Source organism: Notamacropus eugenii, chromosome 1, assembly GCF_028372415.1.
Source record: "Notamacropus eugenii isolate mMacEug1 chromosome 1, mMacEug1.pri_v2, whole genome shotgun sequence".
NCBI classification, from domain to species: domain Eukaryota; kingdom Metazoa; phylum Chordata; class Mammalia; order Diprotodontia; family Macropodidae; genus Notamacropus; species Notamacropus eugenii.
In genome coordinates this window covers 481,910,748-481,937,700 of record NC_092872.1, presented here as the reverse complement: position 1 = coordinate 481,937,700, position 26,953 = coordinate 481,910,748, and the positions used below count along the sequence as shown (strand labels likewise).

The window sequence follows — 26,953 nt, the reverse complement described above, 5'->3', positions numbered from 1 at the left end:
ACATAAGACACACTCAATTAGAGAATAAAACAAAGGCTAAGTAGTTGAGGTTAAGAAGCACCTTGGCAAGGTGGATAAGAGTGTTGGCCTTGTAGTTAGGAAGATCTGAAACACTGCTCCATCATTTGTCAGCTGTGTGACTGACCAGAGATGCTTCTGAGCCTCAGTTCCCTCATATAAAACAATGGGGATAATCATACTTATACTGGCTACCTTACAAAACTGTGGGGGAAATGCTTTGTAAACCTGAGAGAGCTATATAAACATGAGTTATGATCAGTTAGTGTTTGAATGGATAGTTCTAGCTAAAAGGTATATTGTCTGCACCAATTATAGGGTTTAAGGAGAACATATACAAAGTCTCTGCCCCATACCCCTATAACCTGGAGACGGTCTTTACTCTCATTGAGGAAGGTGAGATAAACAGAGGGGAATCCTGCCCCCTTCCAGAGCTCCCCACAGCTTACCTCTTGGCCTCAGATTAGTTACACTACCTCTTATCAACAGCCCCACCTTCAACATGTCAAGTGTTTTCCCAACTATTATGCCAGCATCTTCTTACCCCTGAAGTTAATTCACAAAGGGGCAGAGATCCCAGACAGACTATCAACCAAACACCTAGACACAAGGTGATAAAACATTTCCTTGAAACAACCAGCTGACATCTACCATCTAATTACAGTGGTGGTTTATTCCAAGTCTTTTGCCCCATTACCAGCATAGGAAATGAATGGATTTTGCCCTCTTGTTATCCTATCTAAGGGCCCAGATTCAGGCGGCTCCAATCCTCCCATAGAAGGACCAGCCAATCCACTAGATAGCATGCAGCTAATAAAGCAACAGCTGGATGAGTTATCAGAGGACATGAGTTTGCATGCCATTTCTGTTCTATATTATATGGTCTCTAGGCCCCCTGATCAACTTGATCCTAGGATCCCTTTCTAGGTCTGTGGCCCTCCTAATCACCTTGGTAGCCTGGACCCCAGGGACCCAGACACCTCTATTATCCAGCCACCTTGTAGCATTCTCTCTCTGGAGGAGGACTTCTCAGTTGTGTGGGAAAGAGGAAGAGGAGAAGTCTAGGCTTTCCCTGATTGGGAGTTTTGTTCAAATGGTTTTTCCCCTCCTGGGGACTAGGTCTAGCTAGAAAGTCAGTTCTTCTCACATGCAAATAAACACACTGATTAATTGGGGCTCATCACCCTAAGGCTGAGGATGCAATTAACGGAATGAGGAAACTTCAGCAGCACCCTTTCCTCCTCCCCACCCTCCTGAGAGTTTTCTAAGTAAACCATCACCCGGGATCCCTCTGCCAAGAAACTCAGAAGCAAACATGTCCTTCCCTTCCTCTCCTTGCGCTTTCATCAGACACCAGATGGTCTCATGATTAAACCATTGTACACAAAGCAGAAACCTGGGTTCTAGCCCCAACTAGGCTCCTAGCTCCAAGCATTTCATCTCCCTTCATTTCCATTTTTAATAATAACAGCTAATATCTATATGGCACTGGAGAACCATGACCTAATTAGTTTGTATATATGTGTGTATCTCTCATTTGATCTACAAACAAGTCTATGAGGTAGGTACCACTATTATCACCATTTTACAGATAAGGAACCTGAGACTGAGACAGGCTAAGCGACTTACAGCTATTAGGAAGGATTTAAACGTAGGTCTTCCTCACCCCAAGGCTAGCACTCTGGAGTCAGGAAGACCTGAGTTCAAATCCAGCTTTAGATACTTCCTAGCTGTATGACCCGGCACAAGTCACTTCACCCAGTTTGCCTCAGTTTCCTCATTTGTAAAATAAGCTAGAGAAGGAAATGACAAACTGCTCCAGTATCTCTGCCAAGAAAACCCCAAATAGGGTCATGAAAAATCAGGCACGACTGAAAAACAACTTAACAGCAACAGTAACAAACTTCCTGAATCCAGGCCCAGTTCTCTATCTATTGTACCACAGAGATGCCTATGATAATAAATTGGTCCAAGACAATCCCCTCACAGGTCACATCCACTGCAAGAATCCTAAGATTCAGAGCAGAAAGACACCTCAGAGATAATACGATACAATCCCTTAATTTTATAGATGAAGAAGCCAAGGCCCAGAGCTGTGAAATCACTTGCTCAAGGTCATATACAAAGTAAGTGTTAGAGTCAGGGTTCCCACTCAGACAATCTCACTCTCAATCTAGTGCTCCAGGAGTCTGACATCCCTCCTGCTGCCCCCAGGCCCACCACCCCCCTCCAGACAGGGGGTCCCCCTCTATCTCCCTGGTGCTTTTCAGTAAGCTTGAACATTAGGGACCTGGCTATGGGATGGTCCTTGGAGTACAGGAAATAAGGCAGCAGATAATCTTTGTATCATTGAGGCCCAACAGGGAGAATAAGTAAGGGAGAGAGTTTATCCAGCAGACACGGTGGTGAAAAAGCAGCAGGATATTCTCAGCCCCTCCTGGAAAGGAGAGGCCCACACTCCTGGCTCACTTCACACATTTACCAGGGTTAGAATTCCTCAACTTAGTGTCAGGAAATGGGACACAAGCCCACTACATTCCCTGCCCTGGGGTCCCTGCCAGCTTGGCAGGAGCAGTCAGTCTTCAGTTGCCACTGTATGGCCAGGAAACCTGATTTCACACCCTTCCTGCCAGGACCTGCTGTGCCCATGGGGAGCAGGTGCCTGACCTCATTTTTCTTCAGAAAAGTTTGGGCCACCTCCAGGAGTAAATGAGCTCTCATCAGAAAGCATCCTCCATTTTCCCACTGGCCCCAAGACCACATAGCACCTGTTTCTCCCTCTCTGACGTCAGAAACCTCACATTGAAATCTGTCCCAGAAAAGCAGGCCCAAGAAATTCTGCCCACTGCTTCCATGCTGCACTGAGCCCTCCAGAAGGCATGTCACCAATCACGTCTCCGAGACTCACTGTCCTAGACCACTAGGTCATACTCTTGGGCTTGAAGAACCTCAGAAGCCCTCTAGTGAGCCCCCCCCCCACCTCCACCTTCTTTTTACACCATAGATTTGGAGGCTGAGAGAGGTAGATGACTTGCCTAAGGTCACACATAATAAACGTTTATTGGCGGACTGACTGAGGTAGTAGACATCGCAGGTAGGATTTAAACTCAGATTTTTTGACTCCAGGGTCTCTAGGCTTCATCTGTAACATCCTTGAGTGCTTTATAAGTTATAAAAGGCTATTTGGGAGATACTGTTATTATGATGGCCTGGGGCATAAGGACCATATGCCATAGTAGAAAGAACGTAGAGGCAGCTAGGTGATAGAGTCAATAGACAGCTGGACTCAGAGAGAAAGCTGAGTTCAAATTCTGCCTCACACATTCACTAGGTATGTGACCTTGAGTGACTCACTCTCAGCTTCAATTCCCCAAGTTGTCAAATGGGAAAAATAATAGCATCTGCCTCCCAGGGTTGATCAAATTTTTAAAAACAACACATTGTGAACTTTAAAGTGCTAGCAATTACTGTTGGGATTTGGAGTCAGACTTGGTTTACTTAAATGCTGATCTGGCTACTTACTATATAAATGACATTGGGCAAGTCACATCACCTCTCTAGGCCTACATTTTCCCCTTTCTTAAAAAAAAAAATTGGGTTAAGTAAACTGTAAGATCCTTCTAGGTCTCCATCCTATGACCTCCCGACTTGCAGGTGCCTAGTAGAGCCAGAGCCGGGGGTGGGGGATGGAACACTGGAACCTGCTCCAGAGAGCTGATCATTAAATTTTCAGGGTGAACATTTACAGCTCAGAAATATGCAAATGCTACAAATCAGGGCTTGATTGTTTTATTGATGGTTTAGAGAAAGTGATGGAGAAAATGTTAATCACGCAAATTCAACTTAAAGGCATGTCATGGGTACATTTTTTTCCTGGAGAACTGGTTATTCAACATTTACCAGCACACACCTAGCTGGGGCTCCATATTACTGGCATCAAAGATCCCTGACTTGATGCCAGCGCTATCATCCCATTTCTCGTTCATTCATTGTTTACTGGAGAAGCAGCGTGGTATGATAATTATCATTATTATTGACATATATATAGAGCTTCGAAGTTTACAAAACACTTTAAACAAACTATATCATTTGGGTATCACAACAACCCTGTGAGGTGGCAGATAAAAAAAAAACTGAGACAGACAAAGGTTAAGTGACTCACCCAGGGTCACACAGCTAGTAAGTGTCTGTAGCAAGCTTTAAAGCAAGGTCTTTCTGACTCCCGTGAGGAAGTAGCAGTGACTAATACAGAGTTCCTATTTTATTCAAGGGACTTTTAATCTATTAGGAAGGAGAAGTACACAAAAAACCATATAATGAAAAGTAGACTGTGATGGGTAAGAAAGGAGCCAACACTATCCTATAGAAGTGTAGAGAAGAGATAGAGAGAGCTCCGGGTGAGAGAGACAAAGAGATGCAGAAACATATACATATTTCATTACATATATGTAAAATGTGTCTAAATGTGTGCGTGCGTGTGTGTGTGCGTGTGTGTGTGTGTGTGTGTAAGAGAGAGAGATAAAAGGGGAAATAGAGAAGGGGGCCAGGTGGTGAAACAGAAAGATAGAAGGAAAGAGAGGAAAAACAGGTAGAGAAGGGGGAAAGAGGAGAGAAGAGAAAAAGGGAGAAAGAAAGGAAGAGAAGGAAAGAGAAGGGGAGAAGAGGCGAGAGAGGTTCCAACTCAGATCCTCCCTCTTAATAATGCTGATAATTATTAACATTAATTAAGGGCTTTCCAGCTTGTGAAGTATTTCACACGTTAGTACATTTAATCCTACAACAACAATAGGAGGTGGGTGCTTTTCTTATCCTTGTAGTACAGATGATAAAACCAAAGCAGACAGAGGCTAGGTGATTTTCCCAGGGTCACACCCCTAGTAAGTGTCTGAGGCATGATAATGTTTAATATAAAATTTTGGAATAATCTCTTTGTTCTCTCTGAAGCAAACTCAGAGAATGCCTCTTCCTATGTCAACAAAAGCCAGCCAAGGCTGACTTAACATTCCTTAAGAGACCTTTAACCTAAGACACTATCTTGAATAACAGGACGTTTTCCATATCTTAGACATATACTATGTTATGGCATGTTAATGGTAAAGAAAACACAGACATCTTGGGTCGTAATTTCTATGTGAAACTTTGTCAAACTCTGTTATCTTATTGTATTTACAACCTATGCAATTAAGAAATTCCTTTCTAACAGTCTAGTTAATCACTCATGGAGATCATAAATCTGAAGGACACAGAACACTTCTTTGTCCTAAAACATATTTAAGGCTGCCCAATTCTTTGTATCGAGAGCCAGAACATTTCTGGCTCCATAATGCATTATGTTACCATTTTCTTTAATAGGGAATTGATTAACTAATTAATTAAATCATAAAATGTATGTATTTAGCCTGTTGCCTTTCCTTTAACCAAGTTTTCAGGTCAACAGGCAGAATTTGAACTCGGGTCTTCCTCAAGCCAAATCTGGTGTGCTCTCCACCATACCACACTGCCTCTGTGTTGAAGTCTCCGCAATTGCTCCAGCCCCCGTTGATCATTGTCTTCTCTGTGCTTCAGAACATTTATGGTCTGAATCATCAGATCAAGTATTCAATTATACTGGCTTTGAGTGTTTCACATGATGCATGTCTCTCCAACCAGACCATAAGGTCCTAAACGGCTGGGACCACCTCTTTTCCTTCTGCATCTCCGAGTGCCTAGCACACTTGGAATTAAACACTTACGGAAGGCAGCATCACACAAAATGCAAAGAGTCCTAGATGAGGAGTCAAGAGCCCTGAGGTCAAATCTCAGCCTGCTATTAAGGGCACAACCCAGCACACTTCACTTCGCCTCTCACCCTGTTTCCCTATTTGGATTAGATGGTCTCTGGGTTCTGGTTCAGTGTTATGTTCTAATCTATTATATCCTGAGGTCCCTTCTAGCCCTAAAATTACATGATTCAATCTTACTCAAATACTTCAGTGATGCTCATCCACAATGTAGGCTTAGGAGGTATTCTTTCCACAAGGTGAGATCCCAGCTCATAATTCTATGAATGCTGAAAAAGTCAGTCTGGAAGAAGTAATGATTGCCATTAACTCAGCCACTCTAACCACTGAACTCCCCTGATCTTCAGTGACCTGCCCATTCCTGTTATGTACATATCCTGGCCCTTACACCTTTGATGATGAAAGTAGCCAACAGGCCCCTGAACATCTTGGCTTAACATTTCTATTAATCTGTACTATGGCTGGTGCAACTGGCTCAGTCTGTGGCTGGGTCTCCAATGCTCTCTCAGTGCAAAGCCCAGCATGACAAGATGCTAAATATGACAAGTTTTGCTCTACTTGCTTAGGTCATCTGTAATGAAAAGAGCTGGGGAGTGGAGATAGGGGATGGTTGGTAGGGATGAGTGGAGAGGAAGAAGAGAGAAAAAAGGGGCTACATGGCAGACACTCACATCCAACCTCCAGCTTGATGTCAGCTGATGCTGCCCCCAGCTCATTCACTGCCTTGCACATATAGTTGCCTGCATCCCTCTCCTGGACTTCTTGGATCCTCAGAATCCCAGTGTGGGCCACCTCTGGAGCCAGGATCATTTCTAGACCTCCTGAGCACCATAGTAGGGAAAAACGAGAGAAGGTGCTAGGTTAGAGCACATGGTCAGATGGAGATCATGTTGGGCGTGGAGACCAGGGTCAAGATATCCTGCTGGGTCCTAATGCCATCCTTTGCCAGTGGTGGCTATGCTGAGTCACCTGAAGCAAATGGCTCCCCTTCTCTCATTCTAAGCTTCCCTGCACATAATCTTGAGAGAAATCGGGTCTGTGTCTGTAAGTAGAAAAAACTAGCAGAAAGTGTTAGGAGGTGAGGAGCCCTAGGTTCTACTCTCTATTTTTTTCTCTCCCTGCATCCCCATGTCTGAACCCTCACCCTACACATATTGTTTCAATGTCAAGATCAAGCCAGAAAAGTAGCTTCCTTCTGGGACAGGCCCCAGGCTCCAATCCAAGCGCCCAAGGGGCTCTATGGCCCACCCAAAGACCAGAAATACCTCCAGTCTCGCAGAATCTGTGAACAGGGATGGGACTTCCAGGGTAATTTAGCAAGTGCCCTTATTCATTTGTTTTCCCTGTCTCTCATTTGAAATTGGCAGTCACAAGGAGACAGAATAGTTGGGTTTGGCTGCCTCTCCAAAGCCGCCTCACACAGAACATCAAAGGCATTAAGGTGCCTCTAGGCCAACCTGCACCTGTATAGGAAGGCCCCGTCCCATAAGAGCTCTGACAAATGGTCACTCAACTGCCTCTGGGGAGGGGGAAGCCACCACTTCTTTAGGCAGCCCACCCCACTAGGAGTCAGCTAGCTCTAATTGTGAGGCAGCCAAAGTCCGCTTATGCCACTTCTAATCTGTACTCTTGGCTCTGCCCTGAAGCCAAGGAGTACAAAACTAATCCTTCCATGTGGGAGCCCTTCAGATGCTAAAAGACAGAGCATGTCTCCCTGTCTTCTCTTCTCGGGGATAAACGTCCTCATTTCTTTCAAATTCTTCTGAATAGAAAACTTTTTTGAAAGTAAAGAGTGGTTTCTCTGCAAATCTCCCTGGGGCCACATTCCCTCTCCCCTTTCCCACCCCCCAACTTCAGACCAGGCAGAGTTCCCATTGTAAGAAGGTATGTCCTTCCCACTACTCACCCCTGTACCAGATGACTCTGGGTGGAGGGACCCCAGATGCCTTGCACTCCAGCACTGCCTCCTCCCCAACTGGAGCCCGCACCACACGTCTCAGGGCAGAGACAGATGGGGGTTCTGAGAAGAGAGAAGGATTCTGGTTCCCAGCTCTCCTCAAAAGGAAAGAGGGCATTGATAGGGAGAGGAGTTAGACATTGAAGAAACAGGGGAAGGATGCAAAAGAACTGATGTCCTCATCCCTTAAAATCTTAGTCTTTTCAACTCAACTAAGGAAGAATCACCTAGGAAAAGATATAAGAGCTGCTGTGATGTTAAAGCTAGATTCACTACAACTGGGAAAAACTTCACACTTGTACCCTCCCACCCCCATGATGTAGAAGACAAGCTCTGAGACTGGTACCTGTGTAAAAGAGTGTGACTGTCTGCTCATCCGTGCCAACCTCATTGGTAGCCTGGCAGCTGTAATTCCCAGCATCATCTGGGGCCACACTCTGGATGATCAGAGTACCCTGGTCATCCACAAAGAACCTGAAGCCAAGATAGAAGAAGGCAGAGGATGGGGGCAGCTGAGGGAGGGAAAGGAGGGAGATGCTTGAGTCAAACAGGCAGATAAGATATGAGGTAGGAGGACATGCTCACCAGGCCTATCCATCCAGATCTCTGGCCCTTCTTCTTCACCTCCACACAAAAAAAGTTTGTATGGTTCCAGATAAGTTTTCAGATGGTTTGTTCAATCCCAGAACCCTCAAGATTATAGCATTTTCTAATTCCCACACCAACACTCCTTGAGTATCCTGCTCCATCTTTCCAAACCAGGATGATTTGGTTAAGTAACCTGTGAGATGCTCCAGAACCCCCATGTCTAGACTCCCCCTGCACAGAGAGCATTCTAAGGTAATACAGGTAAACCATAGGACTCAAAGATGGAAGAAATCTCAAAGATCATCTAGTCCATTTCTTTTATTTTACAGAAAGGTGAACTGAGTCCCAAAAAATGGAAATTGACTTTTCCAAAGTCATATAACCTGTATGGAGTAAGAGAGGCAGGATTCAAACCCAGACCCTCTTACTACAAATTTAGTGATCTTCCTACCATTTCTCAATTCCCCTGCTTAGCCCAAGGGCCTTCTGATTAGTTGATAATGGTTGTGAGTCTATATATGAGAATATAGAAACAGAGTCATAGATACATGGTTATATATACCCATACATGTACATGTATACATATATAAACATACATACTCATATCTACATATACATATACATGTGTATGCATATATCTATGTGTGCATACACATGTGTATATTGTACCTTCATGTATATGTGTGTAGTGCACTGTGAATGTGTGCATGCGTGTGTATACATGTGTATGCGCATATATGCATGTCTTATGTATACATGTACATATACATGCACACATATACACAAACATATATGTATGTGTATGTATAAATATGTGTGTGAAGGATGTTCCAAAAGTTTTCATGCAGTTTTAAGCTACTGAAACTGTGTATGGGTGTGTTATGTTCTGTCAATTAACAAAATGCTATATTACATTTCACTTTCCAAAATATTCTTGCACCTATTATCTGATTTGTTTCATATACTTCTGTGAGGTGGACAGGGCATTATTACTCCTATATAATACATGAAGAAACTGAGGCACCGAGAGGTCACCTTGCTTGTCCAAGGTCATACAGCTAGTTAAGCACAGAATCAGAAGAAGAGAGTAGACCTTTCATCTTCCAGTCCCAAAGTCATGCAGGCATGGGAGCAGAGCCCATGCAAAGGCATGGAGGTGGGAACAGAGATTTAAAGCCAGAAGGAACCTTAGAGACCATCTATCCTACCCCTTCATTTTATAAAAAGTCCTAGGAAAGTTAAGGGACTTACCCAAGATTACACAGGTGGCAAGGGGCAGAATAGGAATTCAAACCTAGATCCTGATTTTAAACCCACTGCACCATGATGACTCCCATGTCCTTGAACAGGGCCAGCCATGCCTCCAGAACCCCACTATTCCTTACCTTCCGTCCTTCACTATTGTCTGGGCCTTGTGTCTCCAGGAGATATGAGGTGGTGGATACCCAGAGGCAGTACAGCTGATCCTCACCTCAACGCCCTGGGAAAAGTGCCTGGATTTTGTGTTGATGCTTATCTGAGGGGGCTCTGCAGCAATAGAAGAAGGTCAGAAATAGGGATTGAGCCAGAGGCCAGGGAGTCCTCCAGCCCAGAGCCCTAGACACCCCTATTTTGGCCAGGAGAAAGGAGGATGAAAAACCTACAGAGGCCAACCAAGGCATGTCCATGGATAACAATAGTGGTGACAGGTAGGAGGCCAGCACCCCCTGCTATAACTGATCCAGTGTGCAGGGAGCAGCCACTCTAGATTTGATTCCTGTTGGATGTGCTCACCTCAAGAACAGCCTGGCAGGTCTAATTCTTGGTATCCTCCAGGTAAGTTATCATCCTCTATAATGATCAGGGTATACTGATCCTCACCTCCCATAAAGTCAAGCTAGATACTATCAATGAATAGAGAAGCTGTTCCAACATGGACGAGGATTACTGTCATTACCATTCTAAACTAGAAGGCTTCCTACCAATGACCCAATTCATGTCACCCAAAGGCCCATCCCTAGATCCCGTCCCTGACTTCAGAATTCCAAGTTATGTCCCTGGGGGCTTTATAACAGATCACATAGGGTTTGAAGGACAATGGTAGGATCTAAAACGAATGCCACTCTTTGCTTTACCTTCAGTAAGGATAACTTAAGTCAGATATTAGGGTGAATTTCCCAACACTAAAGGCTATTGGACTTTGGTACAAGTGACCAAGTAGTGTTTTGGAATTGCTTTCCTTGGAGGTCCCCCAAATAAGGTCAAGTGTCCTTTGTTTGAAAAAGAACTGTCTGGAGGCAAGGGGATGGAGTAGATGACCTCTCAAGGTTTGTACTGTGGTTAGTTTTGAATTGGGGGTGATGGAGGAGGCAGGAAGGCTCACCTCTAACAAGGAGCCAGACTGATTCCCTTGCCATTCCATTGGCATTGCTGGCCAAGCACTGGTACCTCCCACTATCGCTGGGAATGATGCCACTGATCTCCAGGGACAGGTTAGCCAGCTGTACCACCCGTCCTGGTGAGGTTGGTAGGGCCCGCCAATCACGGATCCAGGTCAAGTTGTAAGGAGCCTTGTCCAGAACATGGCATGACAAGAGGGCTGTCTCTCCTGGAGACACAGTGACATTCTGTGGAGGAGCCAACTGGGGTGGGGGGTCTGTGGGAGAACACAAAGTCAGGCTAGGGCTGAGGGGATGATATCTGCACAGATTTGCATTGCAAAGGACTGAAGGTCCCTATATAATACCACTTCCTAGCCATCTCCACACCAAGGTGTCTGGACTCCAGCTACCATTCTGTCTCTCTTCTTACTAGAACCTTGGACTCTATTCCTAGAACTCTTGGAACTTTCTGAGAAGTGAGTTTTAGTCTTAAGTTTGAAGAAGGCCTCCAAGAAGCTTCTAGGTCAACTCCACATGATGCTTTTTACATACACCCCCCCTTTTACAAACAGATTCTCCTTTATCTGTTATCTTTCTCCACGAGGATGTGAACTCCTTGAGGCCAGACACTGTCTTGCTTGTTTGTAATTATATCCTAAGCATTTAGCACAGCGCCTGATATAAACACCTAATAAGTGCTCTATCCATCTGTCTATCTGTCTGTCTCTATGTGGTCTTCTCTCATTTCCTCAGTGCTACATTACTAGCTCCAAAATGATACAGAATGAGGACACATGAGTTCATATCCCAGGCCTTCTTAATTCCAGTGTTTTCCCTCTTTCAATTATTTTCTATTTATCCTATATGTGGAAGTGATTCAGTCCTTACTCGAACTAAACTACCAAGCATTCAAACTATGCTTCAGAGAGCACAATTCCAACAGCCAATGGGCTGGCCACGCTGTTCAAATGCAAAATGTACACTTGCCAAAAAGACTGCTTTATGGAAAACTCATACAGGGCAGGTGATCACATGGTGGTCAGAAGATGTGATACAAGGACACTCTCAAGGTCTCTCTTAAGAACTTTGGATTTGACTGTGCGACATGGGAGACATTGGCACAGGACTGCTCAGCATGGTGTGCCCACACCAGAGAAGGGGTTGTGCTCTATGAGCAAAAGCAGAATTGAAACACCTCAAAGGAAACATAGGATGTGCGAATTTGGAGAATCCACCCCAAAGGTTCACACGGACTATCTGTGCCCCATCTGTGGTAGAGCATTCCGAGCTCATATTGATCTGATCAGCCACAGTCGGAAACACTGAAACTTGACTTTATCATGGTGATGTCATTTTGGTCCTCTTTGAGAATGAAGGACAACAACCAAACATTTATTCTGTATATAACTTGCTTTGTATATATTTGTTTTCATGTTGTCTTCCTCATTGGACTGTAAGCTCTTTGAGGGCATGGGCTGTCTTTTTGCCTCTTTTTGTATCCCCAGAACTTAGCACAGTGCCTGACACATAGTAGGTGCTTAATAAATGACTATTGATTAATTCATTGTCTGACCATGAGACAGTCATTTTATTTCTCTGGGCCTCACTTTCCTCATATGTAAAATGGGGATAATAACAACACTTCTCAGGACTGTTGTGAAAAAAGTGCTCCATAAATCTAAAGTACTGGAGAAATATGAGATGTTCTTAATAATTATTATTGCTAATAATAAACACAGAGGATGAACACCTGTCAGCAACGATGTAGTGAGAACGTCTTAATGGGGTAGAAGATTAGACTAAAACTCCTCTCAAGTCCCTTATGACTGACTCCGAGATTCAATCATTCAATCCACTTACAGGAATCATTTCCAAACACTGGGGGCAGCTGAACCCCATGGAGGACTGATCATTTCATCAGATGCTACATGGCATTTATATTCTAAATTAAAGTTCATAAGCAATAAGAGACTTAAAAAGTCACATCTTGGTACTTTTTGAGCAAATAATTTAAAAACTGGAATGATACCTTCAGGAAATAACCAAAAAGAAAATATAGTCTCTTCAGAAGTGTTCTTAGCAACGCTATTCATGCATCCTAAACATTAGAAGATTGACCAAGCAGACTGTTCTCTCCTCCTAGAGCCTGTCCCATTGAGCATTCCCTTTTCTTTATCATCAGACCCTCTCTACCTACTAGACTTACCACTCCAAAAAAGATGCTCCAAAAGGACCCACATGTACAAAAATATTTATAGCAGCTCTCTTTGTGGTGGCCCCAAACTGGAAATCGAAGGAATGCCCATCAATTGGGGAATAGTTGAGCAAATTATGATATATGAATGTAATAGAATACTATTGTGCTATGAGAAATGATGAACAGGCGGACTTCAGAAAAACCTGAGTAGACTTAGTGAATGTGCTGAGTGAAGTGAGCAGAAACAGGAGAACATTATTCACAGTAACAGCCACAGTGTGCAAGGACCTAGGTCTGGTAGACTTAGCCCTTCACAGCAATACAAGGATCTAAAACATCTCCAAAGAATTCATGATTCAAAATGCCATCCACATCCAGAGAAAGAACTATGGAGTTGGAAAGCAGAATGAAGCAAACTATTTTCTCTTGTGTTCTGTTTGGTTTTGTTTAGTTTTTCCTCATGCTTTCTCCCATTTGTTTTGATTCTTCTATGCAACATGACTGTGAAAATGTGTTTAATAAGAATGTATGTGTAGAACCCATATAAGATTGTATGCTGTCTTGGGGAGGGAGGGAGAGAAAATTTAAAACCTATGGAAATCATTGTTGAAAATTGAAAACAAATAAATAAATTTGGAGGAAAAAATAAAAAATTATTCGGGTCTTTCCCATCTTAAAAAATACACTTTCATTAGATCCTGTCATCTTTCAAGCTTCTGTCCTATATCTCTCCTCTTTTTCACCACCCAGTTCCAAGGAAGAGTTGTCTACTTGTCTGCCTCAACTTCCTCAGCACCCAATTACATCGTGACACTTTGCAGTCTGACTTCTGGCCACAAGTCTACTGAAATTCTCTCTGACATTACCAGTAATGTCCTAATTCATTTTCCTCAATCCCTCTGCAGCTTGTTTTTTGATGGGTAGGTTGATTAAAAATACAATGAAAAGAGCACTGGGTTTGGAAATCAGGAGACATGGAATCCCACTTCAGCTATGTACTACCTTTGGATCCTTGGGAAAGCCCATTCTACTCTTTCCTCATCCATAAAACAAGAGAGTTGGATTAAATTATCTCTAAGGTTTCCTCCAGTTCTCAAATCTGATTCAATAAATTTCTTCTAAGCATGGAAAAGATGCAAAACCTGGACACAGGACATACTGGTGAGGAGCTGCTTCTGAGAAAGCACCTGCATGAGCCAGAGGAAAGGTACAAACCTGTGACCACAAGCTGAGTTTTTGCCCTTCCTATCCCTGCTCGGCTCACGGCTGTGCACTCATACGTGCCTTCCTCTGACTTGGAGGCTCGAGGGATCTCCCAGCTGCTGTTTCCTGACTCACTACAAATCAAACATAGAACATTCACTGTGAGAGGGCAGGGACTATTTTATTATTATCTCTGTATCCCCAGAACCTAGAACAGTACCTAGCACATAGTAGGAGCTTAATAAATTCTGGCTGATTGTTTAATTACCTACTCCTATTCAGATTCACCCGCATCACCCCATACACACATGTTCTACCATTGTTCTCTTCCTAGCTTCAGTCTCAAGAGGACCCCAGTTAACTTCAGCTCAACCTAGGAGGGAGTTTTTGCCTGTCTAGGAGGAATGTTTGAGGGAAAGTATTCGGATGCCACTAATTACGGGCCATTTCTCCTTTCTGGGCCTGGCTGTGTCCCTTCTGAGAGGACAACCTGATGAAGAGCTAGTGAGTCTTCTCACCACCATCCAGGCAAGACACTGGGATCTTCTGCCACGGGGCTGCAGAGACTAGGACTAGCAGCCAAACTCCCAGCTCATACTCACTGGAAATGCCTCTCCTCGCCTAGCTTCACTCCATTTCGTCTCAGCTGGAGGCGAAATGGGAGTGAGCTGTGGATCGAGCATGAGATAAGCAGTGGCTGCCAGAGATACCCATGGATCTTGCTGGGCATAGTCACCAATGGCGAACCTAGGGAAGGACAAGGGAATAAATTTATATAAAATAAACAAATAATAAAATAAAACATATGAAATAAGAATAAAAATATAGTGCTAAGTTCTTTTTACAGATATTATATCATTTGATCCTCACAAAAACCTGAAAAGTATGTATATTATTATCCCCATTTTACAAGGCAAACAGAGTTTAAGTGATCCCAGGATCACCCAGCTAATAATTATTTGAGGCTGAATTTGAATTCAGTTCTTCCTAACTCCAGATCCAGTGTTCTATCCACTGCACCACCGAGTTGCCTCCAAGGGAAGCCTAGGAGATAAAAAGCCAGCCCTCAAATCCATCTCAGCTAACCCTAGACCCAAGGAAACCCATTACCCTCATTATCCAGAGAGAAACAGGAAGGAAGAAGTGTGTTATGGTTAAAAAAAAAAAAAAGCATCCTAACCTGGGAGTCTGGAGACCTGAGTTCCTGTCTTATCTCTGCCCTCATCAAAGGTATGGCCTTAAGCAAGTTACTTCTATGTCTCATCATTCTTATTTGTAAAACCATGGGCTGATCTAAGTAAGACTTGGCTCTGAGAGTTGAAAGGAACTGTAAAAACTATTATTTTTTTTTACAAATGAGGAAACTGAGACCTAGCACAGGCAAATGGCTTGGGGCCACAGTCACATAGTGACTGTACACTTGTTGGGTACATTTGAATACGGATTTCTTTCATGCACAGGATGGACCAGACGGTCACTGGATTCCCTTCCAGCTCTTGACTTTTGTGATTCTCAATACAGCCCATATTTCCTGAATTTCTATTCATTGTTTTTTTGTTATTATTATTTCACCACCTTCCAAAGTCCTTTCCAATACGACACTGCAAACCCCAGGCTTCATCCCCAGTTTTATCACTCCCTAATTGTGGGACCTCAGACAGCTATTCAACTCCTCCATAGACCCCATTCCTCCCTGGCCCAATAGAGAAACAAATCTCCACCCCACCCCCCCAAAACCAATCCCATAGAGATACACTTAGGGTGAGACAATGTGGCCAACCTCCTCAGCAAACAGGGTGGGGTGAGCTTATGATACAGTCATATGGGCTCACAGCCACATCCCAGAGGATGAGAGGCCTGGACCACTACCCAACATCTTTGTGAGCATCCCACTGCCCATCCCCCCTCTCTTCACTAGCGGTTTTGCCAGGACCTGGCTAGGCTCTGAAGCCTTTTCCTTCCCCCTTTCCTCTAAAGACCTTAAAGTGCCAGGGACTCAGGATCTCAGTTCACAGCATCACCACCATCTTATCTCCAGACAGAGCATCCTGCTCCAAGACGTACATCTAACTTTCCTTCCCAAGGTCCACGTTTCCCAGACAGACAGAAAAACAACATATACATACAAAAACCCCAAACCACATTTCTCCCCTCCTCTTTCTATCTAATGCCTAAACAAAGACAGAGATCAAAAGTCAGTGTTGAACTCCAACAATCATGTTGGTCAAGAAGAAAAAAGAAGACTCCTATTCCCCCTGCAGAAATTCCTTCCCAGAAACTCAGCCTCACAGCTGTGCAGAGAAAGCTCACATTCTCTTTCTGGGGTCCATGAGCAGTAGGGGAGACAAAAGGGATAGGCTGGGGGTGGACTGGAGGTGGCCTGGAATCTGGATTTTCCCCAATCCAGTCACACCACCTGAATTTTTACAATGATCACTTGTCATCACCAAGAGCTATTAGAGATGAAGGGGGAATCTTTCCACCCAGTTGTAAGTTCCCAGATCTATGGAGCTGATGAAATTTAAATCACATCTATATCTCTGAGCTAGCTTCCCCAGCATCTCCAGCTGTATGTTTGGGGGTGGGGGTGGGGGGCAGTGTTAGGGCCAGTTAAATCTAATCAACAGGAAGCTATGAATTACAGTGGATAGAGTGCCAGGTCTAGAGTCAGGAAGACTAATCTTTTTGAGTTCAAATCTGGCTTTAGACATTTACTAGCTGGACAAGTCACTTAACCCTGTTTGCCTCAGTTTCTTTATTTTTTATTCAGTCATGTCTGACTCTGTGACTCCATTTGGAGTTTTCTTGGCAAAGATACTGGAGTGCTTTGCCATTTCCTTCTCCAGCTCATTATACAGATGGGGAAACTGAGGCAAACAGAATTAAGTGATTTGCCCAGGGTCACACAGCTAGTTTCTGAGGCCAAATTTGAACTTGGGTCTTCCTGATTCCAGGCCTGGCACTCTATCCACTATGCCACCTAACGCCAATATGTAGTAAGTGTTTAACGACTTTGTTGATTGATTGGTTGATCATCATCATCATTAACTACAGCATAGCACCATGTGGACTCTAAGGACTTTTTAAACAAATTTTTAATGATGCTAAGTACTTGAGGATTTCAAGGAGAGAAGAGAACAATGTGGAGAAGAGAGAGCTTCTGGGAGAAAATAGACCTCAAATGTCCAAGGCTGGGGAAGGAAGGAAGGGGTGACTGCTCACCTGGAGTCACTCCATTGTAAGCTACGTTAGAGATGCGCTGCAGGAGATTGCCTTCATGATCCTCGCCCTTCACCTTGAGGTAAAAGCGTTCCTTGGGCACTTGAAAGGAAGGTCCCACCCACAACTGGTGGGAGGAGGAATTGGATAAGGGCTCAGTGGGCAGAGTCAACAGTGGCTGGCCAGAGCTACGGGAAAGTTCTACTGAGTCTAGGTGCCCTGGGGCAAGCAGACCTGTGGAGTTGATCACCAGGGATATAGGAACCCCTGCAGAGGAAAGAGGAAGACCGTTGGAATGGGTTATCGTTTTGTGGGCAGTGGAGGGAAAGATGTAAGTTTGGCATGGCCCAACCCCAGATCTCTCCCTCATCTTCCTGCTCTGGTTCCTGAAATTCCCAAACAAATAAATTAGCCCTTTATGATTCACAAAAAATAACCAAAAAATCCTTAGTTCAGATTTTTTAGAAACTATGATAGAAAGTAGGGAACATAAGACTTTCTGATGAGGGGGAAGAGAAGGGAAAGGTCCATAGCTGCCCCTGGTGAGAAGGAGAAGCTCTAAAGGCAAACTCTCTCCCCTCTGTCTCCCCAAGATCAGCACCTGATGCCAAAACCACTGTACCTTGCAAGGGCCACTCAATGGTATGATTGAGGTCCAGGGAGGGCTGGGTGGTGAAGCTGGTTCGGAAACTGATGTCGCTGATGCCGGTGATTCTCACCGAGTGGCGGCCACTGCTATAGATCTATCAGAGCCCCCATCCCCATGTCCCAGGGAATGTCAACCATAGAACCTCCACCCTCACTCTTCTGACCCCCTACATGGTTGAGGATCACATCAATCTAGACCCTGAGTCCACTCAGTTGTGTATCCTTACCCTAGACCCATAATCCATATCCACCCACTGTCCCAGGCCTAGAAAAGATTGGAGGGAAATGAAGCTGGGCCTTTGGAGTTGCCTCTCACTCCCAAACCTGTACATTATCTCTCTCCCCACCAACCTCCATTGTTCTCCTTCGATCTTCTACCACCTCCCCTAGTCATCTCTAATTCCTTTTCCCAGTCTCTCCTCCCACCCTAAATGCTCCCTCTACCCTACCTTGATTGACCAAAGGCCAGGGTGCTCAGGCTTAAAAGCCACCACCTTGGCAGAGTCTGGAATGTTAAGAAGCATGCTCAGTCCTTCTTCTTTCTGAAGAATCCTTCCTAAGCAAAACAAAAAGAATCAAGAAAACTCATGGATACCACAGAAAAAGTCTCTGGAGTCAAAGGCCCCTTCATTCAAAACCCTCCTCTGATACTTGTTACTTGTGTGACCTTGGGCAAATCCCTAAACCTCTTTGATTCTCAGCTTCCTCAACTGTCAAATGAGGTTGTTGGGCAAGATGGGCTCTCCTCAGAGTGTCTCGGAAGTCCTCCAATTCTAGAGCTTTGATCCTTTTCTTGCATATAATTGGGACACTCCCTAATAGGTTGGGAAAGGATTCTTGCAGTGTTATATACCTTTCACCATAGTTCCCTCCTCACCACTGAAGGTTTTCTATCATATTCTGGAAACCCAATTCTTCTTTAACTATCTTCCTCCACCAAACCCACATTCAAGTCCTTCCCTTGAATCCCCCAAGTAAGACTCTGTAGGAACTCCAATTCTAGTCACATATTATCTTTTTGAACAAGCACCTTGTCTAACTCTTCCATACTTGCCTCTTAATGTTTCTTGAATCATTATTGGATACTATAATTTAGAACTGGAAAGGCCCTCAGAGGTCAGGTAGCCAGTTCTAACACCCTCATTTTATAGATGAGGACACTAAAGCCAAGAGGGGTGTAGTAAGCACTTAATAAAGATTTATTGAATTACTGGATTGGATTAAGTGAAGAGCCTGTTCCAATGGTAGTGAATGGAAAAGACAGGCCATGACCCCAGGTCCTCTGGCTCCCAATCCAATTCTCTTTCCATTATCCTCTAACCCAGACTGGCTTCTGGTCCTCTTCCCTCCTCAATCTAAAGAAAGTCATCCATTTGAAAGCCATGGTCCAAGGACTTCTCTACCACATCTAGCAGAGTTTCCAGGCTTTCATTCCATATCATTCCTCCTCCTCCACCCAGCCCCACATTTACCATGTCCCATTCTAGGGTGAAAAGATGAGTTTAGCATTGGCTTTTCCATACCCAACGGGTCTCTCACTTCAATCTCTGGGCCAGGGCCACTCAGAGAGATGGTGACCTCTTTCAGACTGGGATCAATTGGGATCTTCCAGGTATGTTCTCCTTCATTTTCATGATCCGTGGAGAGAAGGTGGACCTTAGAGACCTGAATGGCTTCTTCCACCCACTTCAGGACCTGCAACAGAGAGAATGATTGAGGTAAACAAACTCAAGAAACCTCTTCCCTCAATAAATAAATAAAAGAAATCTCTTCCCTCTCTGTTTCTACAAATCTGAAACCTCTCCTGGTCACAGTTTTCAAAGCCAAGATGCTTGAAAGTAACTGAGATTGAATAGGGAGTGAGAAGGGCATAAGTCAGAAGTGGGGAACCTGCAACCTCGAGGTTCTCAAGTGAAGGCCTTTGACTGAATCTAAACTTCACAGAACAAATCCTTGGGCTCAGTCAAAAGGTCACACCCAAGGACCTAGAAGGCCACATGTGGCCTCAAGGCCAGGGTCCCCACCCCTGGAGTAAGACATGATAGCTGAGAATAAAAGAAAACAAAATTGTACCAACATTCTCCAGTCCAAAGTCCTAAGTCCAACATTCAAGGCCCAAACACAATTTGATTCCAGCCTACCCTTCTACAATAGAAAGACCACTTGACTCTATATTCAGAGTACCTGAGTTCGAACCCCATCTGTTACACACTACCTGTGTAACCTGTGTGACCTTGTACACATCACCTAACCTCACTGGGCCTTGGTTTTCCCCTCTGTAAGATGTAGGGGCTGTACCAGTGGCCTCTAAAGTCCCTTCTAACTCTAGATCCATGATTGTGTGATCCTGCCCTTATTTTTCTCCCTACCCTACAGCCATACTGAGCCCCTCATTGTTCACTCACTCACACTCTCTTGCACGCACACATGCGTGCACACACACCTCATGCTCTCTCCTACATTGATGACTCCATTAATTATATTCCTTGATCTGAAATGCCCTTTCTTCTGCCTATTCAAATTCAGGGCTCCATAAAGTTTTCTTTGATTGCTTTATTTAGCCCATACCATTTCTCCAAACCTCCTAAAGTCTATACTACAAGTCTTAAGCTTTTCACGTTATACTGTTTTCCAGTTGTTTCATGGATATGAATGTTTTGCCTCCTCAGTAGTTTCCCATAGGAGAGAAACTGTATCATCTCTTCCTCTGGTTTGTAGAGCATCTGAAGATTTGCAAAGTGCTTTTCATATGTTATCTCACTTGATCCTCACAACAATCTTGTAATGTTATCCTCATCACAGAAGAAGCAGCAGGAGAGCATCCAGCAAGTCCAACTTGTAGAAAGGGTCCTTAGGGAACTGAGCCAAGAATTCCCAAAGGGACCTAGAGAACAGAGACTAGAATTCCCAAAGGGATTCCAAGGGCTCTCCCCCCAAAAAAGGGAAAGAGACCAACAGAAGTAAATGAGTAATCTGTCCATACTTGTTAGGAGAGTGGAAGGAGAGCATGCTGGATGTCCACTAGGTCCCTCCAAAGGTTGCTTAAATACCTAGAAACAACAAGCGCACTTTCCCAGATCTCTCCCTTCATCCCCTGGCTTTTTGTCAAAGTCAAGTCTCCCAGAATCCCTAACAAAGAAGATTTCACAATGACCTTGGGAAGCAGGTGCCCCTCAAGAGAGGCCAGAGGAAATAATAATCTGAGGAGAGGAAGCTGCCTATAACATTACAAGCCTGATCTGTTACTTTTTGGAGGAGGGAGAGACAAACACCCAGGAGTTCATGCTACTGAATGAGTGGGGGAGGAGGGAAGGAAAGACTGGAAGCCCAGTTTAGAGGCTTCTGTCCGGGCATTCCCAGCTGGACACATCTCCCTTCCCCATTCAGGGTTCAAGAGAAGACTTCATGGGCCAATGTACTCCCTAAAGATATGCCAAATTCAATTCCCCCACAATTCTCATGCACCAAAGTGATAGGTTTCAAGACCCTCCAATCCCCACAAGACCTCAGGAGCAAAGTCCAGAGAGAGCCCAGAGTAAGCAGCTTTATTAAGAAGCTAAATATTTATTTGGTCTGGTCTATGTCTTCCAGATGTCGGCAGGGTGAGGCAATTGGGGTGGGGGTAGGCGTAGGGGGGAGACTCAGAGAGTCGATGACTGAGCCAGGGATATTTTGGAATTACCAGTCAAGCACGACCATTCGCTGATGGTAAGAATTAAAGAATCTAGTGTCCTTATCACTGCCAGATGGCCCCTGTTCCATCACTCCCTGCAGATAAATTATTACCCCTGCAGCTTTTCCTGGGGGATCTGACAGCTGAGAGTGGCTGGAAAGGAGACGGCAGAAAGCCAGAGAAAGAAAGCACAGTCTCTTAGCCACAGCCCAGAAAACAGAGAGGCTAGACTTCTGAGCTGTTGCTAGGGTCTTCTCAGTTCATGCATAGGCTCTGAGGCTCCACAGGGGGAGAGGGCTTAGCTCCAGTCAAGTCTTCAGGATGGCCACCCTAAAACCCAACTTGCCTACCATGAAAATACCTTAGTTCTTCACCCCTACCATAGGAATGAACAGATTCATCAGATGCCTGTTGTGAGGAGGTCAGTGGGGCACAGGGGATGGAACCCAAGGGCTGAAAGTAGAACCACCTAGCTGGATTTTAGTCCCAGGACTGCTTTGCATTCGTTGGGTAGCATTAGACAAATCACCCAATTTCTAAGCAAGTCTGGACCTTACTTATCCCCTCTGTCAAATAGGGATTTATTCATTCAATAAATATCTCCTGGGCACCTACTATGTACCTATTATAGAATTCAAGCAGGACACAATGATATTACACTTGATCTTAGCCCTAAGAGGCCAAGAAGCAATATAGTAGTTGCCCTTCATTTCATATAGGGTTCTCGAAAAGTTAAAAAGTGATCAGCTATGACAGTACTTTGAAAAATCAAAAAGGATTCTACAACTGCAAGATGATAACACAATTGTGATTTCTGAATTTACTCTTCTCTCAACCATGAGTTGGAGCCAGTAGCAATCATAATAAAACTCTCTCATATTTGTACATCCTCACAGTTTACAAAGGCCTTTCACATGCCATTTTCTCCTATGATATAATAGGGAAGGAGCTGGGCTTGGAACCAGAAGATCTGGGTTTGAATATCAGCCCTGCTATTCCATTCATTTAGCAAACATCTATTTAGTGTCTACAATAGTATCTAGGGAGACTTACTAACCTGTGTCTTATCTTTGGCAAGACACTTCTTTTCCCTGGGTCTCAGTTTACACTTATAAAATGGTTGGATTAAATGGGCTTTAAGGTCCTTTCCAAATTCCAATCTTTAACTCTAGGCAGGTACTATGTTGAATCTAAACTATCTCTCCTGGCAATTAGCATAATGCATACAGCAGGAGTTTAATATTTGTTGTATTCTCATTTTACACATAAAAACAATTGTTAGGCAAAGCAACTTGTGAAAAGTCACACCCTTTGTGTGTTGACAATGCCAGGACAAAACCAGGTCTACCAACTCTAAGTTGAACACTCTTTTCCCACTGTACCTTACTGTGCCTCTCAAGCAAAAGTCTGTAGGACCTCCCAGAATGGATATTTACAACCCAAACTACCCAAAGTTCCTTTACAAGGTACTGGAATGCCCACAGAGCAATCCTGGAACATCTGGCAGGGGCCACAGGCTCACTTCTCAGCACTAGGCAATTAAGTTAACAAACTCGGGTGACTAGGATCCAGGAAAACAGAAAAGTTCCAGACCCCTGTCTAGCAGTTAATCCATACAATCAACAATCTTAACTTCAGTCCACTAATCTAACCAAATCCTTCCCCTCCACTCTTCCAAAGCTTACATTCCAGGACAACTCCAGAAATGTTGGGACTTCCACCAGTAAACTCTCCAGCTCTCTGTTTCAATAAAGTTTCTTTGGCTAGCCTGAAGTAGGCACTTGCTGATTGACCCACAAGTAATAAAGAGCATCTGTTATGTGCCTGCTTACAGAGACCAGCACTGGTGAAGAAGGGGGGGCAGGGGCATCCATGTTAGCCCTGGGAGCAGGGGATCTGGCCAGTGTTCTGCCAATATGCTCTTTCTTCTTGGGGATTTAGTGACTCAGCTCTTGGGGTAAACAGAGATACTGAAAAGAAATCTTGGTGTGTAGTAAAAGACTACAAAAACCAACCCTCACAGGGGAATTAGACAGTCATTTAAGCACAGCCCTGGAAACCAGTTTATTTCAACTCTCATACCTCAGAAAAGAGCCCCGAACCTAGAACAATATGCCTGCAGAGACACGCACGCACTCACAAAATTAAGAGCTCTGTCAGCCTCTGGTGCCAATTCCTGAAAAGGGAAGAAATCTTCTTTCCTCTGACCATAGCATAGACAAGAGTCTCACAAAATTCCCTTCTTCTGCCATATCTGGTTTGAAAAGACCAGTAAAAATAAATAGACAGCAGTAGATAGAGCATCCACCCTGGAGTCAGAAAGACCTGAGCTCAAAAATAAATGAGTGATATTTATAGCAGTATTCTTTTTTTGGTATAAAAAAATGGAAGCAAAGTAGATCCATGAGGGAGTGGCTAAACAAGTTGCGGTATGTGAATATAATGAAATGATTACAGTGCTCTAAGTGTAACCCAAGTACTAACATCCATTGTTATGGGACATTTTTCTCAACAGTGGAGATTAACCCCCTGAGTGGATTTGGGACTCTGCTTACATTAGAAAGAATGAACAAGATGAAAATAGAGAAATATAGGAAGACTTATACTAACTTATACAAAGTGCAATAAGAAAAACTAGGAAAACAATATAAACAAGGACTACAATGGTGTAGATGGAAAGGAGAAAAGAGAGGAGGAGGAGAAGGAAAAGGAGAAGAAGGAGGAGGAGGAGGAAAAGGAGAAAGAGGAGGAGAAGGAGAAGAAGTCAGATGAGGACAAATTATAATAACCAAACTTGGCCCCAAAGAAGAGATATGAGAAGACACCTCCCTCACCTTTTTTGTAGAAACATCAAAACCTCTGGCAGCAGAACTAACCCAAACATCAATCCATGTAACAATATATGCATTGTCCACATTCACTTGCCCAAAGTTATAACTTATAGGTTGCTAAGTGCCCCTAGAGTCTTTCATACAGTAGGCACTTAAGAAACATTTGGTAAATGGAATTGAATAGCAAGATACTGGTATATTTTGTTTTTATGTTACTTCTATTTCCCAAAATATCCCCTCTTTCCTCCTCCTCAAAGAGAATCATTCTTTAAAACAAGAAGTACCTCATTCACTTGCTGCTTATCCAAGTGGAACACCTGCCCAGAACTGGTAGCAGCAATCTCTTCATACGCCAGATATCCTGGATGACTGCGATCACCACAGTCACCTGTCAGCACAAAGACCACCTAAAGGAGGGCAACATCAAAAATGAAATTGAATGAAAAATGTATTAGATCTAGAGTCAAGAGACCAGGATCTGACTCCTGGTTCTCCTACAACATGACTGTGTGACCCTGTAAAATCATTTCCTCTCTTTCTCATCCTCAGCTTCTTAGATTAAATGATCTCTATAAGCCACTTCCAGCTCTAAATTCTAGGATCTATATGGGCAGCAACTTCCCCCAGAATTCTATCCACCTGTGGAGCTCTCATGAAGAAAGCAACAGCAGAACCTTATAGGGCATTCAAGGAAATTGGCTTGGTCCACATCAATGGTTTCTGACCCATTCATTTCAAGGGATCTATAAATCCCTATGAAAATCCATATTTTCCTCAGTCAAAAGCCAATGGAAAAACTAGAATCTGGACCTGTGTGGCTCCTGAAAATTTATAATGTTAAAAAGGGATCTTCCTACATAAAACCTTGAATTTTTAAAGGCCATGCCAATAGAGTAAAAGCTCTGGTAGGTTCTACCATGATGAAAAGAGTTCATGTACAATCCTATGGACAAACTGAATGTGCCTCTCAAGGATCAACCCAGAGAAGTGCACACAGGCTAATGTAGAATAGGTGAGTCCATGGTCTCCTTTGGTTATGGCAATCCACAAAATAAAGACAAATTTCAAATAGTTCTTGGTCCTAAGTGGGTCCTTTTGCATTGCTGCAGGGAAGGTGGTGAAGTGGTAGAAAGAGGAAAAAGGGTAGGGCTAATAATCACACAACCTTCAGATCATCTAATAATGTAACTGTTGGTGCTATCAGTGTACCATCTTGGTCCAATGACCAGCCTCATATCTGAGGAGACTGGGAGTTGATCCCATACTGAGTCTGAGGTCTAAGTTCATTTTGAAACAAGAAATGGAATTCCCTGTGACTGAGTGAAACAAGAAATGAGAAGGTTTACAAGGAAAATTGAAGCTAACTAAACTTTAATGGTTTTCCTTGCCTGAAGAAAGGGAAAAGAGGTGGAGGAAAGAAATGGTAGCCATAGGACAGAGGTTCAGACATGGAGTCAGGAAGACATGCGTTCAAATCCTACTTCAAACATCTACTATCTCTGTGACCTTGGGCAAGTAAGATAACCTCCTTTAGCTTCAGTTTTCTCATCTTTAAAATGGGGATAATAATAGTACCTACTAAATAGGGCTATTGTGAATAACAAATGAAATAATAAATGCGAAGTTCTTTGCAAACCTTAAAGGGTTATAAAATATTAGCTAACCCTTCCAGCCCATCCTCCACTCAGACACCAAGGTGATTTTCCTAAACCACAAGTCTGGCTGTGGTGATGCAGTGAATAAAAGGCTCAAAAGTTCTGAGTTCAAGTCTGACCTCAACTTACTAGCTGTGTGACCCTGACAAGTCACTTAACCTCTGTTTGCCTTAGTTTCTTCAGTTATAAAATGAGCTTCCCCTCCTCATCTCCACTTTCTAGCTTTCCTGGCTCCCCTCAAGTCTCAATAAAAATCCCACCTTCTACAAAAAAAACCTTTCCTGATCACTCTTGATTCTAACACCTTTCCTGTTTTGATTATTTCCAATTGATCCTATAAGTAGTTTGTTCTTAAATAGTTATTTGCAGATTGTCTCCATTAGATTTTGAGTTCCTCATGGGCAGGGACTGTCTTTTACCTTTCTTTATATCCTCAGACTTTTGCACAGTGTCTGGCATATAGAAGGCACTTAATAAATGCATATTGATTGACAATAATAATTATTATTATTAATCAAAGGATCAGAGGATTTAGATCTGGTAGGGACTTTAGAGATCACCCCATCTCCATGCCTTTGGACAGCCTGTCCTCCATCCCTGTTATTCAGTTCTTTCTCAGTTCAGTCTCTTAGAATTCCTACCTCCCCTCCAAGTTCAGCTCGAGCACAATTTCCTACCTAAGGTCTTTCCTCATTGCTTCTTGCTGCTAGTACCTCTCCCCCAAATTCGGTTCTATTTTCTTTGTAGATATTTTGCATATACTTAGTAAATGATGTCCCTAATAGAATGTAGGGTCCTTGAGGGCAGACACTGTTTCATTTAGT

General features: G+C 43.6%; 1 protein-coding gene across 8 annotated transcripts in view; it reads right to left on the bottom strand.

The window, feature by feature from the left end:
• The window catches only part of HMCN2 (hemicentin 2), a 175,963-nt gene that overhangs the window by 133,448 nt on the left and 15,562 nt on the right, over positions 1-26,953 (bottom strand). For all 8 annotated transcript variants that reach the window (XR_011972238.1, XM_072632716.1, XM_072632714.1 and 5 more), the window contains exons 4-15: positions 24,759-24,881; positions 19,494-19,665; positions 18,420-18,526; positions 17,945-18,065; positions 17,326-17,589; positions 14,706-14,850; positions 14,116-14,237; positions 10,706-10,978; positions 9,729-9,870; positions 8,102-8,229; positions 7,705-7,818; positions 6,470-6,619 (exon numbers count right to left, since the gene is read on the bottom strand). Coding sequence is in view for 7 of the 8 variants with exons in the window: in XM_072632716.1 (XP_072488817.1) it covers positions 6,470-6,619; positions 7,705-7,818; positions 8,102-8,229; positions 9,729-9,870; positions 10,706-10,978; positions 14,116-14,237; positions 14,706-14,850; positions 17,326-17,589; positions 17,945-18,065; positions 18,420-18,526; positions 19,494-19,665; positions 24,759-24,881 (1,861 nt within the window). In the remaining variant the exon portion in view is untranslated. The remainder of the gene's footprint in view (positions 1-6,469; positions 6,620-7,704; positions 7,819-8,101; positions 8,230-9,728; positions 9,871-10,705; positions 10,979-14,115; positions 14,238-14,705; positions 14,851-17,325; positions 17,590-17,944; positions 18,066-18,419; positions 18,527-19,493; positions 19,666-24,758; positions 24,882-26,953) is intronic.